General features: G+C 36.3%; 3 protein-coding genes across 4 annotated transcripts; 2 read left to right on the forward strand and 1 right to left on the reverse strand.

Annotated features, from left to right (window-relative positions):
• Window positions 1-1,449: 1,449 nt before the first annotated feature.
• Window positions 1,450-9,594, forward strand: LOC100255354 (calmodulin-binding protein 60 A). 2 transcript variants are annotated; one of them, XM_010664907.3, is made up of 8 exons: window positions 1,450-2,383; window positions 2,513-2,650; window positions 3,655-3,736; window positions 5,276-5,328; window positions 5,443-5,933; window positions 7,540-7,700; window positions 8,336-8,542; window positions 8,637-9,594. In XM_010664907.3, exons 2-8 carry the CDS (start codon window positions 2,559-2,561, stop codon window positions 9,231-9,233), a joined length of 1,683 nt encoding a protein of 560 aa, XP_010663209.1. In that variant the 5' UTR covers window positions 1,450-2,383; window positions 2,513-2,558; the 3' UTR covers window positions 9,234-9,594. The 2 variants fall into 2 exon arrangements, with proteins under 2 accessions (XP_010663209.1, XP_002280322.1); XM_002280286.4 differs by having other exon boundaries at window positions 1,450-1,751; window positions 2,041-2,650.
• Window positions 9,595-9,906: 312 nt separating this feature from the next.
• LOC100260432 (UDP-glycosyltransferase 74B1) lies at window positions 9,907-11,880 on the forward strand. The gene is made up of 2 exons (XM_002280269.4): window positions 9,907-10,650; window positions 10,975-11,880. The coding sequence occupies exons 1-2, from the start codon at window positions 10,015-10,017 to the stop codon at window positions 11,710-11,712; spliced, it is 1,374 nt and encodes a 457-aa protein (XP_002280305.1). The 5' UTR covers window positions 9,907-10,014; the 3' UTR covers window positions 11,713-11,880.
• Window positions 11,881-12,231: 351 nt separating this feature from the next.
• On the reverse strand, window positions 12,232-16,941 carry LOC100250132 (uncharacterized protein At5g50100, chloroplastic). The gene is made up of 8 exons (XM_002283533.5): window positions 16,755-16,941; window positions 16,516-16,661; window positions 16,292-16,399; window positions 15,571-15,627; window positions 14,391-14,456; window positions 14,248-14,308; window positions 13,706-13,752; window positions 12,232-12,566 (listed from the first exon to the last, which is right to left on the reverse strand). Exons 1-8 carry the CDS (start codon window positions 16,876-16,878, stop codon window positions 12,528-12,530), a joined length of 648 nt encoding a protein of 215 aa, XP_002283569.1. The 5' UTR covers window positions 16,879-16,941; the 3' UTR covers window positions 12,232-12,527.
• Between the last annotated feature and the right edge of the window lie 81 nt (window positions 16,942-17,022).

Consider the following 17,022-nt stretch of genomic DNA (forward strand, 5'->3'; position numbering starts at 1 on the left):
TCGGATTAAGAAATTGAATACTTTTTCTCAAATTTTCCGAGCAAATAGCTCGGAAAGTGAGATCATTCCGGGTGAAGACTCCATTCTTGGAATGTGATTTCATGTGAAGGAATAATTAAGTAATGAACAGTGGTGGGAATGAAGACAACTGCTACTGTGTTTGTAAAAGTAACGATTCCCAAACAGTGGTTGCACGGAAGGAAGATTCCTGGAAATTGGCAGAACATGAATTGGCAATTATGTGTCTGTTTGGGTAGTGTGATTCTTTCACAGGTGATGGATTCTAAGAATGATCTTCGTTTGTACTCTTCGAAAAGAGTTCCTGCTGTAGTTAATACTTTTCTGGACTTTATCAATTAATGCTTATACACACACACCAGGACAGAATCGGTTCTGGTGCATGCTTTTCGATTCTGTTTGGATCGATGGAATATCTGAGGGAATGCATGATGTTCATAGATTCTGTTTGGATGAATGGAATGTGTGTATACATATATTATTCGGGCCTAGAGCCCAAATTGCACTACTTTGATTCCTTTTAAAAACCAAAACATTAAAAATGATATTTTCCTTATGCATGGAAAAGGTTTTTTATTTTATATTTTATTTTATTTAATTTGACATTTAATCAGTATATTCCTACTATCTTTTGCCATTTAAATAAAGTCCAAGTGAAAACATTAGGTTAAATAAGTTTTTAAAATTATTATGAAATAAGGATATTTTCTAAAAATATATCTTAATTGTTTTTATTTATCATTTTTAATCATTGTTTTAAAAATATAAAAAAATAATTGAAAATAAAGTATTTTGGATACGAAACATTTAAAAATAAGTTGAAAATATTTAAAGATTTCAAATCGACTCTTATTTTAAAAAATATCATAACTAGTTTAAAAACGTTAAATACAAAAAATGGGTTTTGACTCAATAAAATGAAAGTATATATATAAAAAATCTATGATTTTTTTAAATTGGTGTTATCTTTATTTATTTAAAAATAATTCAAAATATATGTATTTTTTCACCTACTCATTTAAAAAATATTGGTGAATCAAAACCCATTTTTTTTATAAAAAAAAATTCTTAAAACTTTTTTGCCTTATTTAATAACTATTTTTAAAAATAATTATGAAAAATAATTTTTAAAAACAAATTTTGAAAACTGTTTTTCATGTTTTATAGAATAAATGTTTTTAATATTTTTAAATGCGTTTTTAAAATAATTTTTAAAAATAATATTTTGTTTTTAATAATTTTTATATTTGTATAGTTATTTTTAAAAAATTATTTTTCAAAAACACGCTAATTTTTATGTTTAAGAATAGAAAATATAAAATAATTTTATATTATAACAAGTGTTTTCATTTTTTTTTCTTTTAAATAATAGATAATTATACTAAAAAAGCAGTTGGCAAAGGAGAACCTTTCCAAACATAACCATAAGTTCTACCTAAGAATTGATTGGGTGGTAAAGAGTGGGTGTTCCGATTCATAGTTGCCTAGAAGCAAACCAATGTGAGCAGAGTTGGTTTCGTAGGAGGCAATTTGATAAGGACCCTTGAGGATGAAGAAGGGGGTGTTGTAACCCAAAAATCCCATTTGCCCCCAACCCCACCGACACCCATTTCTAAAAGCATGTTTTATTTATTTTGATTTCTCCAAAATTTGTCAGCATGATCACAAACAAAGTAGATTCGGATAATTTCACCTAAAAGTTCGAACGGAGCCGATCAACCAACTCAATCCCTGTAAATTTCTGCGCACCTTCCTCCTCATAATCATTGTTTTAGCTTCCCCACCCCCATAATAATGTCTTCTTCATTTGGCCTTTTCCTCAATCCAACACTTCACTCAAAAATCAAAGTTTTTATCCCATTCAATCCACAATGTTTCTTAATCGAAGTGGGTGTCCAAGGAAAAAAAGAGTCTTATCAGTGGAAAATCACTCTTCGATATCATAAATTGACAGCAATTTATTTATAATTTGGCACAAATTTTATTTATTTTTGTTTGTTGCCATGAATCATGATGGAGTAGGGGTGTTCGTTACGTGAGAAAGAGCCAAGAGGGGGGAAGAGGAAAGGGGGAGTGTCCGTAAGGAAGCGGAAGGGGTGCAGTACAACGGGCAAATATAGGGTGACTCAGAGAAGAGGACAAGGAGGGGGGTTGGACCCACAAGTGAAGAGTCGAGGACGCGCTTTCCATGGACCCCACTAGGGTCGTGGCTCTTACAACTCTGGGCTTCAACCCACCTCTCTAGGTTCTGGTTCTTTTCTCTGTTCCGGTTTGCAGCCAAACCAAGATTACCCACTTTCTAAGGAATTTCACCGCGAAGCATCTTGCTAAGACGCAGCCAAATTCAGATATGGGTTGATAGGAGGTGCTGCATGTGTTTTTTGGACTTTACTCCTTCATTTCCATTTATTGTTTATTCCCTCTTTCTATTTTTTCTCTTCCTTTTTGAGCCCGCATGTTGGGCGATGTTGCTCACAACCACCGCCTGCACCAGCATCAATCCCACCACCACCGCTGGTTCTGTACTGTAGAGTTGGATAATGTCGCAGAAGCGCCACGCCGAGGATGGGAAGGCTCGATCGGAGGGGGGTTGTCCCGAGGATAAGAAGAGAAAGGTTCCTAGTTTGAAAAAGTAAGGGCTCTTTTTCTTTTTGTGGGTTTATTTTTATTTTTATTTCTGCTGTTTATTGCTATGTTTTTGTTGTTGGGTCACGAAATTTGTTGAGGGAAAGTGGGGAAATGAATGGAAAATGAAACCGGGTTTTCTTGTTTGCTGAGAATTGGTGTTGAATGGGGGTTTTCCCTTGAGGAACATGGTTTGATTCTATAGAGAAGGTCGGAATTCTCGAGGTGAAGTGGGAAAATGAAATGGGTTCACTCATTCAATGAGAATTTTGGTGAATGGGTTTCACTTCTGTCAGTATGCTTGAAATTGGTTTGATATCATGGACAATTCGAATGGGCGTCTTTGTTCTTTTAGCTGCGGGAGAAAAAAAAAAAAACAACTTGAAATTTGTAGAAAGTTGGAAGATGGAGGAAGAAGTCCCCAATATAGTCTTGTACTATCACTAGAAATTTATGCTTTTATTCTGTATAAAACACAATTCAAATCATTGGAAAGCTGTTAGTTACTCTCACCATCATCCTAACCAATTTAGTCTTTGTTAACTGGACTAAATTTCTAAAAGAAATGTTTAGATATATTTTTGAGTTTTTGATTATTTAATTCTCTCTCCCACCCTCTCTGTGTTATTCTCATTATTCTTATGTAGTTCTTTGAAATGAAAAAATGAAAAACGAAAAGGCTTATGCCTTTTGCCATGGCACTTGTCTCTTATCTCTTGTCTCATAAGGTTAAAATGTTAATGCTTTTGCCTCCAAAGCACTAATAAGGGGAAGAAATTTGAAAAATGAACCACTGATGCTTGTTCATATGGTGAGAGTTGAAGTTGTTTCATTTTTTATGTTGTGAAACTGAAATGGGTTTTAGTAAACAAGTTTGGTTTATGCATATGGTGAAATATTGATTGGGATTTCCAGTAACTTTTGAAGAATTTAGTGATGTGTATTGAGCTATGTTGATATAGTTTCTTTCTTTTGTTTTTCTTCTACTAATTTTGATAATAATATTTTTAGTGCAATTCTGGAAGTAATGAAGATGCAGTCATCGGTCCAGCATTTGATGGAGCCGATTCTGGAGCCTTTGATTCGTAAAGTGGTAAGTGGATCCCATCAAATATTTTAGTTGTGATACTGATGAAAAGGTGTTCCCCCTTTTTTTTCTTGGAAATTATTCTTCATGAATTCCATTTAATCTGTATGTTGACCGCTTCCTTCTTTTGCATATGTATAAAATGATTCTGTATTAAAAGGATTTGTTAAGTTGCTGCAGATATAATTCACATATCAATTCCTAGGATTGATGGAGTGCATAATGCTAAGCTCTTTCAAAAATTTAAAATGTTAACATACTGCTACTGTTGGCAGATAATGTCCAATCTGTGGCAGCACTCACGATTGCTGCATTTTCTTTTCCCCTTGTAAGACAACTGATGCAAGAGCTAATTTATCAGAAAAAGGGCACTGAAAAAGCAGTTGTAAGATCCACAGTTCTTATGGTTTACTAATGGTCCAAAAACAGGCCACTCATGGACTCTACTATTGGGCTTACTAGTTCAAGTATATAAAATCAGTTCAGCACATACAGTCAATAATGATATCTTGCAAAACCACCAAAGAGCACAAGCTTCTTAATTTCTCTACTGCTAATACGTTGACGCTTATAATGGTTCTTTTTGTGTTTTTCTCCTAAAGGTGGTGTTAGGCTCAAGTTTTTTATTATATTTTTTCAAGGCAAATATGTCAATTGAATGGTTGAGCAGTCCAAGAGTCTAAACTCATATCTCCATCTATTAGGTTACCATGTCATATATGTACTGGGAAAAACCTGAATAGCATCAATTAGCTCAGAATCTGGTAAATATCTGCAGTTGTTGAATCTTAGAAGGTATCATGTTAGTTGCTTAATAGGGTGTAACATTAACTGGGGGAGTCTTTAGAATGTCCTAAGTGATTGATGTGATTAAAATCTCTTGAAAGTCCTTATGTTTTAATTCATACATGATATTTTTAAAGATGGTTCTTTCTCTCTCTCTGTCGCTCTCTTTCTCTCTATCTCTATTATTGTTCTTAAGCATTGGAGTGAAATTTTCAGACAATTTGTATTTGTATGATTGGTTACAACTTTGTATTGCATTAACTTACCTCTATTTACTATAAATTTTGGTGGTGGACCACCATTGCAGGATCTAGTTGCATCATTATGCATGAGGGATTCTAACCTTTGTATATGATTAAAATTTTATGTCTTCTATTTCTAAAATTATTATACTTATATCTCTTTCTTTGTGAAACTAGCCTAAAACTTCACATTTTTCATGCAAACTCTATTTAACATCAACTAGTTTTGCTTTATTATTTAAATCTTTTGCTATATTAGATAAATAGATCAATATGCTGCTAGATGGGGTTTTGGTCTTTTGATAGTTGCCATGGTCTCTAGGACTATTGTGGTGTGCCTTTGTCTAGAGGTATGCATGTCATCTGAAAGCATTCTATCAGTGAATCGTGGCAATAGAGGACTGATGAAATAATGTTGACATCCCATATGCTGTTGTCCTTTCTATTTCTGTTGATTGTTGTAGTCTTGATTGTATAAATAAGCAGCATAGCTTATTAATTCCTTTTGTGTTTACAGGTAAAAGAGGAAGTTGAAACGGCTCTGAGAAAGCATTTAAGCAATATGAAGCGGTAAGGAAAAATATTCTGGAAATAACATATCTTGTAATAAGAAAGTAGTGTTCATGTTAATCACTCTTGCCGATTGCTATTGAATAATTGATTTATCTGCAAACTTTTTGTTAGGAATTTCGAGAAGGAGTTACATCCTTTTGAATCAAGAAGCTTACAATTACAATTCTCAAATGCTCTCTCTCTTCCAGTATTCACTGGTACTCGAATTGAAGGGGAAGATTGCTCTTCCATTCAAGTTGCTTTAGTTGATGGTCTTACTGGGGAAGTTGTTAAGTCTGGGCCTGAATCCTCAGCAAGGGTTGAAATAGTAGTCCTTGAGGGAGATTTTGATGGTGATGAAGGAGACAATTGGACACTTGAAGAGTTTAAGAATAACATTGTTAGAGAAAGGGAAGGAAAGAAACCCCTACTTACAGGGGATGCATTTTTAAATCTTAAAGATGGCGTTGGTTTTGTTAGTGAGATCTCCTTTACTGATAATTCAAGCTGGACAAGAAGCCGGAAGTTCAGGCTAGGGGCAAGAGTTGTGGATAACTCTGATGGAACTAGAATACGAGAAGCAAAGACAGAATCATTCATTGTCAGGGATCACCGGGGAGAATGTGAGTACTCCTGATTCTATTTTCTTGTTTTGCTTTGAGTTTATCAAAGACTGACATTCTGTTATCTTCAAGCTGTTTGGGTCTGTTAGTCCTATTTATTCTCTAGGTTCTAATTAATCTATAGTTTCCAGATTTAGATAGAGTGCTAAATTTCCAGATTTAGATGAAGAGTACTCTGTCCTCAATAATAGGCTTCTTCCTTTACTTATCAGTTGGCGGGACCTTCTATTGTCCAGGTCATCCAAATCCTCCAAATAGGTTTAAATCTGTTTAGAGGAGAATTGTGAGTGTCAAGGGCCGCCCTGTTTACGGTGAGGGGATCCATTTTGATGGCGGTGCATCAAACTTGATGCAAATGCGTGTGCATGTGTGCATATATGTCCATATTGTTTTTTATAGGAATCTAAATTGTTTTATGCTTACTTTTAGTTCGACAGACGATAAAATTATATTGAATACCTTAGTCTATTAGTTTATATTTATACTTTGGCAAAATTCTTTTGTATGTAGAGTGCTAGGTCCACCCATGTTAACTCATGGGGCACCACTGGTTGTAGTAAATTACTTCCAGAGGGGAAGGAACCTGCTTTTTTCCACTTACGAAAGTCTTCCAAACTTACCTGGAGACAAAAATACTGACTTAAATTCCACTCCAGAAGCATAAACAATCTTTGGTTGAGTAGAAAGAACAGAGAGAATGAGAAAATTTGCTTCTGATGTCTTTTTCTTCAACTCAACAAATCCTAGCTTGGAAAACCTCTTTCTTGTTATGGAGACACATTGCCATGAGCACTCTCTTAAACAGAAATTATGTAGCAGATACTTATTACCCATATGGGCTCCTAAATTGAATCCAAGCCCAAACACTGAGAAAGAAGTTGATCTTCCAGTTTAAATAGCTTGATCAGGATAACCAAAATATGTATATTTACTTGTTTGCTGCACTTACCTGGTGCAGTGACCATACAATCATCTCAGTTCTGTATGTAGATATAGAATGAAATAGAGTAGGAAAAGATATTTCTGATTTCACTAGCATGCTTTCTGTTCATTAGGACACTCAAATATTTATGGGAACTTTGCAACTCTTGATGGTACACTTGATTGCTCCTGTATGTTCTCCAGCTTTAGTTGATAATTAGGTCTGGACATCTGCAATGAATTTATTTTATTTTTCTCTAGATGTCATTCAACTGTGGATGGAGCCTTCTTTTGTGGTTATTGTTCTTCATGGTAAGAGAGTTTGAGAATGATTTTTAGAATTTGGAAGGAGCCTCCCCCTGTTGTTTGGCGTGTTTCGAAAAAGCAAAACAGATAGAACCATTGAGAATGTGGCCGTTCTGACTTGATTCGAAGTTAAAATTTTATCTTATTGACCCTCTATTTTACAGGGCTCTTCTTTACGCTCTCCTTTGTGGACTTAGTGTACTTACGGTTGCTTTGCCTGTTCCCCCTTCCTTTTTTTATGGAAACCTTCTCACAGTACCTCATGTTTATATCAGCTTTGGCCTTGTGACCCTTTTTTTTTTCTTTTTTTTTTTATTTTATATATATGATTAAATGTTTTTTCATAAGAAAAATTACGACCTCTGATTTCTGTTTGCAGTGTACAAGAAGCACCACCCTCCATCTCTGATGGACGAAGTGTGGCGATTAGAGAAGATTGGAAAAGATGGAGCTTTCCACAAGCGTTTGAGTAGGGAAAGCATCACTACTGTAAAGGATTTTCTGACTCTACTCTATTTAGACTCACCAAGGCTCCGAAATGTAACATTCAATTATCCCTTTCATTTTTTCCCTTTTAAATACCTTTGCAATGCTAGCTAGGGTATAGTTCTTGTCTTATTACATTGATAACCTTTGAGTTGAACCCATTACCTTCTATATGACTACCTTCTATGTGGTTATTCCTTCTAAAGATTGACATATTGATAAACTTAGTTTTGAAGTTTAAAGTGAGCTTACTGTCTTCATAAGCTCCTATACTTTGATAAATTGGATACCATCTATCCATTGAGGTCTTTGAAAAGTTGAGATTGTATTCGTTGCTAAAGGGAATGAAGTTCAGAATGGACAGTTTTTCTCACCAATGAAATAAAGAGTGTCTTGTATGCTGTACATGGCAGACACCTGATTCTTATTTGTGTTGAATATCCATTGACACTGCCACTTTTAAATCTTAGTGTAAGTGTTTGATGATCTTGGTACATGTTTGAGACTGACGTCTGTATCAACATCCTTGTGATTTTAGTTATGTAAGGCTTTGGATATATTTTTGGGCTATGCATTAATGATTTCAAGGGTTCTGACTACTTTAGGCAATAGTTTTCATGTCTGCAAAAGAATGAACCTTTTCACCCTCCTTGGTCTATGAAGTAATAACAATGTTTGGATGTTTGCAGATCCTTGGCACAGGTATGTCAACTAAGATGTGGGAAGTCACTGTGGAACATGCTCGGACGTGTGTAATTGATAAGAGGATTTTTATGTACTGTCCTCCTGGCCCTCAGCAAAAATCTGGTGTGGTTTTCAATACTGTGGGACAACTGATGGGGCTGCTTTCAGAATGCCAGTACATTCCCATTGATAAGCTGTCTGAAACTGAAAAGGCACAGTTCTTCTCACTTCAGATTTGCTTTATTTTCTTTCCCTTTTTCCTCTTCTTTTTGCATTATTAACTTCTTATGATGAAATTTGCATCAGGTTGATGCCCATAACTTGATCGGTACTGCATTTAAACGCTGGGGAGAAGTTGTCTCTTTTGAGGATGAGAGCTCTCTTACGGGTGGTTCTTCACATTTAACAGATGTTCACCACCCAAGCTCACCCAGAACGGAGAGTTCAAATGGCAGCAAATTTCTGACTTCTCACAACATTGGTGGATTTGATTATCCACATCCGAGTGCCTCATCCCCAGATATGATTCCCTATAGTTTGGATGATTATCCCTTGCACACCATTGACAATATGGATCTTAGATATGATCAGGCCTTAAGTTTCCCAGGCCAAGTGACCAGCTCAATGATCTGTGATACAGAGTCAATGACTCAGGCTTTCTGTGATGATAATCATCTGGGATTTTTTGATGACCTTCAATCACAAACCAAACCACAGTCCCATCTACAGAGTGCTGTTAATGGCGATCTACACAGTGCTGTCAGTGGTTTTCTCATCACTCGTTCTGCAACAATTGAAGCACAAAGGAGGTGGAGAATGCTAGTAACCGTCATGAAGTTTTCAATATGTATGAATGTGGCTTTGAAGAAGACCCACCTTCGAGCTATGCACAGATACAGTTGATGGGCTGTTGGAATAAACGGTTAGGATCACCATTACAAATATGGTGGTACAGTGTTTGCTGCCCGGCTGAGCTTTGTGCACAGTTGTAGCGTGAGACAATTTGGAAACCTTATTTTGATGTGTAGATATGCAGCCAGTCTAGAAAGGTGATAGTTCCGCTAGATGGAAGTTAGAAGATGCATATTTCTTTTCAGTTTAAGTTGTGAATAGGTAGATGTTTTTCACAGAGAAGGTCTCTGGTTGTGGATACTTCAGTAGAAGCTCAAAAAACTGAACCACAATGCTTAAAATTCACTAGCTTTCATGCTGGATCATCGTTTTTGTATGGAAGCGTTTACTTAATAAATGCTACTTTTCAATACTTGAGTTGCCCTTGATTTAATGAGCATTTGGGTATTGTTTATTTTTCAGTCTTTGTTATTTATTTTGCTTATGGTGGATAAGGCTTTAGTGATGGTAATGCTTGTGGATGAAGATCATTTTAAATGCTAATCAGGCTCTTCTTGGGTGAGAAGTTGCGTGTTGCCTTTGTATGGTCCCATTTCTTCCTCATACAGATTGAAAAACCAGTAAAAGACAACTTTTTCAACAAAAGAAACAAGAGGCGCTCTTGACTAATGGCACATGAACCAATAATTCAACCCATCTGTCTGGCACAAGATAGACCCGGTTGGAATTTCAACCAGTTGGACAAATGTAGCCAACTAATTCCCCAACCAATTCCTTAAATATACCGTCATAAAGATCTGTATACGCTATCTGATCAATTTTAGTGGGGAGAATGGAGAAACAGGGAGGACATGTCATGGTTCTCACATATCCCGCCCAGGGCCACATAAACCCACTCCTCCAATTCTCTAAGCGCTTAGCCTCCAAAGGCCTTAAGGCAACTCTAGCCACTACCCACTACACTGTGAACTTCATTCAGTCGGATGCAGTTGGAGTTGAGGCCATTTCAGATGGTTTTGATGAGGGTGGCTTCATGCAAGCACCAAGTTTGGAGGCCTATTTGGAGTCATTTCAAGCAGTTGGTTCAAGGACTGTAGGTGAGCTCATCCTCAAGTTCAATGAGTCGGCCTCACCTGTGGACTGTCTCGTATACGACTCGATCCTTCCATGGGGTCTCAGTGTGGCTAGACAGTTTGGGATATATGGAGCTGCATTCTGGACTACTTCAGCCTCGGTCTGCTCCATGTATTGGCAACTCCGGCAGGGTGTCCTGTCTCTGCCTGTGAAGCAGGAACCAGTGCCTGTGTCCATGCCTGGCCTTCCTCCTCTCCGTTTATCCGATTTGCCAGATTTTCTTGCTCAACCTGGGCACCTCTCTGCTTATATGTCAGCCGTCATGGAACAAATTTCCACTTTAGAACAAAATGACTGGGTGTTCATGAACTCATTTGATGCGTTGGAAAGTGAGGTAAGTGTTTGATATTTTCTGCATACAGCTCTCACTCTTAGTTGTTGAACGCCTTAACACATCAACACAAAAAATGGAACGAACATGGTATTTGATAACTTTAACCAGGAATAATTCAGATTGAGGAATCTAGAGGAAAAGGAGAAAATCACAGGCTGTTCACAGGAAGAAGAAATACACCTGATCATTCTGATATTATTACAAACAACAGGGAATTTCATAAAGAAGTTTAATTTCCCCTTTGATTACTTGTATGATACTTTGTTTAATTATTGAAAGTTCATTAACTTCTTCACTTTTTACATTGTTCTGACCCTTGAAAAGCTGGTAAAGGCCATGTCGGGACTGTGGTCAGTGGCGATGATTGGTCCGATGGTTCCATCAGCCTACTTGGATCAACAAATTGAGGGAGATACAGTTTATGGAGCCAGTCTCTGGAAGCCTACTAATGATGAGTGCTTGGGATGGCTAGAAACAAAGCCACCCAAGTCTGTAGTCTACATCTCATTTGGAAGTATGGCAGAAATCCCAGTTAAACAGGTGGAGGAAATTGCATGGGGCCTGAAAGAGAGCGATTATCATTTCATATGGGTTGTGAAGGAGTCTGAAAGTGGGAAGTTGCCAATCAACTTTCTAAACTCAATGAATGAAACAGGGTTAGTTGTGACATGGTGTAACCAACTAGAGGTCCTAGCTCACAAAGCCGTGGGTTGCTTCGTAACACATTGTGGGTGGAACTCAATACTGGAGGGGTTAAGCCTAGGTGTGCCAATGGTGGGAATGCCACAGCGGGTTGACCAGCCAACCAATGCTAAGTTCGTGGAGGATGTGTGGAGAGCAGGAGTGAGAGCTCAGAAGGATGAAGAAGGAATTGTGACACGAAAAGAACTAGAGAAATGTATTAAGGAAATTATGGTTGGAGAAAGAAGTGAGGAGATTAAGAGGAATGCCTGTATGTGGAGACAGTCAGCTAAAAGTGCAGTCAGCAAAGGTGGGAGCTCTGACAAGAACACTGATGAATTTGTAGGAGTGTTGCTGAAGAGAGGCAAGAAGAAAACTTGATTGTTGCCTCTATTTGATGAATCAGATAACCTTGTATGGCTAATAGTCTAACATTCAGCTATCCTATAAACTATGAAGCTTCAATGGAAGTACACTATAAAATGTCTGCCTGGATTCATGACTCTGAAACTCTTGTGTTTATATAACCGTGGATGGATTTATTTTCAATTTTTTATTTATTTGATCTAAGGCATGTAAAGATTAAATTCACTTTAGATGTGTGTTTGTGAAGATTAAACATCAAACTAGAGCAAAAGAATAATCAAATGATATATAGAAAGACCTTATCCACATTTATCTGCCAAATCATTACAATTTAGATTAACTTCAGGAATAGAAATTCCATCAACATGGCTAGTGCAGACGATAAAATTTGGAAAGAATCCACTCCAATGGTTCAAATTCAAAATTCTGAACAAAATTGGATATCATAGCATATATGCATAATGGCATTGAAGCAAAAAGATGTGTCATGTGAACATAGAAGGAAACTAGAGCAATAAATCTAGAAAAACCGAATGCCAATATAAACTCACCAGATTAATTGATTAATGAAATTAAGTAAAAGGTTATGTATACTAGTCGTCTCTCCTTGTGTAACAAAGTGAAGGCATGGCAAAATTGGAAATAGAATGTCAAGCATGATCTGTTCTTGAAGTGGAAAAGAGTATCTTCAGAGAGGAGTCCTATGCTCCATGTAGTAGTTGCTTTTGTATATGAGCTCGCACATACAGGCTGATTTTGGAAGATGAAAATAACCATAGAAGCTGCAGGCCAGAGAATATGCCATTCAAAACCCTGACTGCCAGTAAAGTTCACATCTTACAAGTTTTGCTGTCACTGCATACTTCAACCTGTAAGGAAAACATAAAAGTCCAACACTTAACACCAATATTCTTTTTATACAGAAATATGGCATTTATGATGCATATGAATTCTATCCACCGTGAGAAAGACAGAGAAAAGGCAGTAATTATAGGGAGGTGGTGATTAGTATAGAGAACAAATCCCTAAGAGTTGGTGTTCAGTTACCACTATTTGAATTGTTCGAAATTACTCCTTTATATATATATATATATATATATATATATATATATATATATATATATATCTTTAATTGTGAATAAGTGTCATGGCTATTAGGAAGAGTACAGGTTAAAAAGAGTTGGTTTAGCATAATAATATAAATTAAAGCATTTCTGAATGAGAATGACCTTAAAGGCAAACTGCTTTGGGAAGTATAGTAGTGAATTGAAGAGCACCTAAGTGCAACTTAAACAAAATTGTGATTTAAATAATAAAACACAAGGGCCCAAGTGGCAAGGGGTTTGGATGGGGATGTTGGAGGCTCCTAATAAGGGAAAAAGGAATAGATCAAAAATAAAACAGGAATACTGAGACCAGACTAATCTAAAAAACTGAAAATTTATGCCGAAAAAATCCAAACTCCCAATGTTGATAAAAGGCCCTGGTCAGGGTGGCTAAACGAATGTCATCTTCAGAATGAGAATGAGAATGATAAGACTTCTTTTCAAATCCAAAAAACATGTGAAACAAGAGCTATGTGTTCTTTTGTCCCCATCCCAAGGCTAGAAGTCAATGCAACATGTATCTCTTTTTTTCTTTTAACTATAAATGCCTGCTAGATGGGAAATGTAACAAAAACCAGCCAGCCTTGCACATGTCAGCCTAAGGTGTCTATACCTCCTTGTGCAAAACATAGTGTTGCACACAACCAAATGGAATAACTATCATAATCCATTCTCTCAAAGCCTCCTGGTAGACCCAAAATTTTCAGCCCGTGGCATAATTATTTGAAATAATACCCTTCACACTTCTAAAATAACATGGTCAATTCTGTTAGTAGTCATTTCTATAATAATATCCCATGAAAGCTAGCTAATTTATCAGATTACACAGGTATTGAAAGAACAACTACAATTTGATGTCTGACTGGAAGGAAAGAACATCCATGCAGTTTCCATATGCATACCTTGTTCTTCTTTCGTAATTCCAGAACTTCTTCTAGAGGTGGCCGACCTGAAACCATAAAAGAGATCATTTTGGCACTATATAAAACTTAAAATAAATTGAAGAAAACAGAGAATAACCATGGTAGCCATTGACAAGGTCTGAAATAAATTACTATCTCCACAATCAAGCATCCAATTGAGGTATACAACAGGATAGGAGTAAAGAAATGTTCAGAGATGGAAAAAAAATATAATTTCCTAATGCATAATCATATCAAAATTTTCTCTAGCCCCCAAAAGATCTCGTAGAAATATAATATCCATAGCTGCTCAATTTCACAACAGTGTTACTTAAAAAAGTGTATTTTGATGCAAGAGTCACAAAGCTGACACAACTATTTCATCATATAATATCCTGGAAACAAGCCTATTTTCTAGTTAAAAACTATATAAATACAAGTCGCAAAAATGGCTGTATAAATGATTATGGCATTGGTGCAAAGCATGTCCAAATGGAACTTAGAGATTACAACAGAAAATTATTTATGCAAATATCATCTACCTGTAATTTGTAGACGGTATTTAGCCCAAACACCATACACAGCATCAGCTATTGTTGCAATCTGTGAACAATAAGCTTCCTATTAAGCATGACATTGATAAAGAATAAAAAGGACAAATAAATCCTGGAACAAGACAACTTACTGGCTTATATTTGGTAATGGCGTAAACCCATCCAAGACCAACTTCTTCATACAGTCTTCTAAATGCCTGCAAATTTTCCATTAGCATGAATTTTTTCCTTGAGATGTATGTTTTAAAATATAAGAAGTAATAAGGGAACAGCGACAGATTTCAATAATGATGCCATCCACAAATTTGCAGTCTACTTTCTAATGTTCCATTCATTCTAGGTACTATCTAATAATGTTCTTGAGTCCATGCCATTCACATCTAATGGTGAACACTTGTAGCATAGTGACAGTTGTCTACAAGGATATCGTTTTATTAAAGATTAAAAAGTTGGATACTGATATGTATATTGATTAGACAAATCAAACTCCAACTCCAACAATGGCATTACTTATGTACCAACAAGAAGGCATCAGTAGTTCCATCCTTTCTGATCAAAGAGGAGAAAGGATAAACTTGCGAAATAATTTTTTTAAAGCATTTAAAATGTGCATATTGATGGCCCCTAGTCCTGGATTGTGATTTGTAAAATGGATCAATATAATAATGATCGACTAGAATAACAGAGTCCCACAATCCTGGCCAGCATCTATTGTTCCTTTTGAAATGCAAATACATAGCAATTGTCACGAGCATATCACATTCACAGCTTTAAACACCTTGAACCTGCCTATCAAAAAAAGAAAAAGAAAAAGAGAACCTTGAACTTGTTTGGTAGAATTATTCTTTCCTAGGTTTAAAGCCAGCATACTATGATGCTTTAGTTTCTACAATGTCCTCAAGACTTCATGAATTTCACAAAGTGATTCTGCCGTCAGCAGTCTTAACTTCAACCTGGTGCCTAAGTTTAAGACCACCTGTGAATCCAAGCAATGCTACATGCAGAGAAATTAAAAATCATTTTGGTTGGTGCCATTCTTAATTGGTCCTTGAATTTACTTTAAGCACCTAATAATACTAGACCTTTGGAGTTTCGAATTGAAGTTACATTTTGCTTCACAAAATGATGGATTGAGTAATCTAGAACAAGACAAAACTACACTTTTACATGATGCAGATTTAGAAGAAAAATTTATTACATTTAAAAGTAAAAAGGAAAATAAAGTTCTCTGGCACTACTAATATTCATGTATTAAAACTCAAAAGAATTATGAAAAGAAAGAGAGTATTAACAGTTAGAAATAGGGCATACTTCAACATCCGTGACTACAGTTCCATCTGACTGGATTGCATGAATTCTTCCCATAACCTAACCAACAGACAAATTTTGTTATAACATCGCAGAAGATATGAGTCATATGACAAAATGCTGCACTATATCTTAAGTTTTCAATGAAACCCTCAACATTTTATATTCTTTTTCCTTCTTAAAGCCATAACACTTCAGTGAGATATGGTTCTTGTTGGAAGGTTCTCCAAGGAATTATTGTTTGGGTTCTTGCTACAAGGTTCTCCATGGAATCATTGTTTTCCAGTCTCATTAACAAGAATTCACAAAAGGAATAGAAAATGCAGAGAAGACGCAGAAAAAAGTCCTCAATTTAAATAATCCAAATCATCACCATGCTCCTTTTGTCTTATGAGCTCAGCAAGACAAATCACAGAACAGGTGCAAGAAGCTAAATTTCAAAGAAAAAAGCAATTGCTCTGAACTAGTAAGTTATGACTATTGTGTTTCATGGGAAAGTCACAAGAATAGAAACTAACATCAATTTTATTCGGTTCCAACCTAAGGCATTTGAAGTTCTCTGAGGATTAATATGTTACATTAATGCCAACAATGGAATCAAATTTCCAGTAATCATATGAAAATTCACATCCATAATCTTTAATTCAAGTAAACTGCCACTGCCAGCCAACCTGGGCAACTTCTACCTAACAGTATAGAAACCCAAATTATGCATTTAACATACAGTTTTGTAGTCAAGGCCTTGATTCTCCTCAGGGGAGTAATCATCAGAACTAATGTCAACAAATTTGATAGCCCCATACTGCTTATTCCTCTCCCTCAGCATGTTCACCTGACACCATCACAACCAAAATTAAACCAACATCAATAAGAAAACCACTTCACTAACATAAACCCAAGGATTCAAAACCCAAAATTAAAATAAAAAGAGGGTTGGTCCACTCAAACCTCACGCATACAAAGCGGGCATTCCCCGTCATAGAGCATCTTAATCTTCCAATCTTGATATGATTTTTCTTCACCTGCTTTCTTGGGAGCCACTGCTTCTGCCGTGGCCCCATGGATTGCACGAATTGGGTATCTCAATCCCGCCACTAAGATCAAAAGAACCAATGTAACAGATCAAAACACTGAACATTTCATATTATATGTATGCATAAGCAGGAGTAGAGAGAAATAAAGATTACCAGTGGGGTATGAGATGAATTTATGAAGAGGGTTTGAAGCAGAGCCATGAAATCTGGTTCTGAGAGAAGGGCTTCCATGTTTTCCAATGCAAACTGATGCAGCGGTTGTGAGCCGCGACGCCATTGCGGTGGGACTTTAAACCGTTTTAGCTTTCTCCGCTTGTTTTTGGGCAACTGTTTTTTCTTTATTTATTCACTATTATTATTATTATTATTATTTTTGTGTTCAGAAGCGTTGTACACGTGGCGCCATGGGCTCCAACCAAAT

Source organism: Vitis vinifera, chromosome 17 (genome assembly GCF_030704535.1).
Source record: "Vitis vinifera cultivar Pinot Noir 40024 chromosome 17, ASM3070453v1".
Classification (NCBI taxonomy): Eukaryota; Viridiplantae; Streptophyta; class Magnoliopsida; order Vitales; family Vitaceae; genus Vitis; species Vitis vinifera.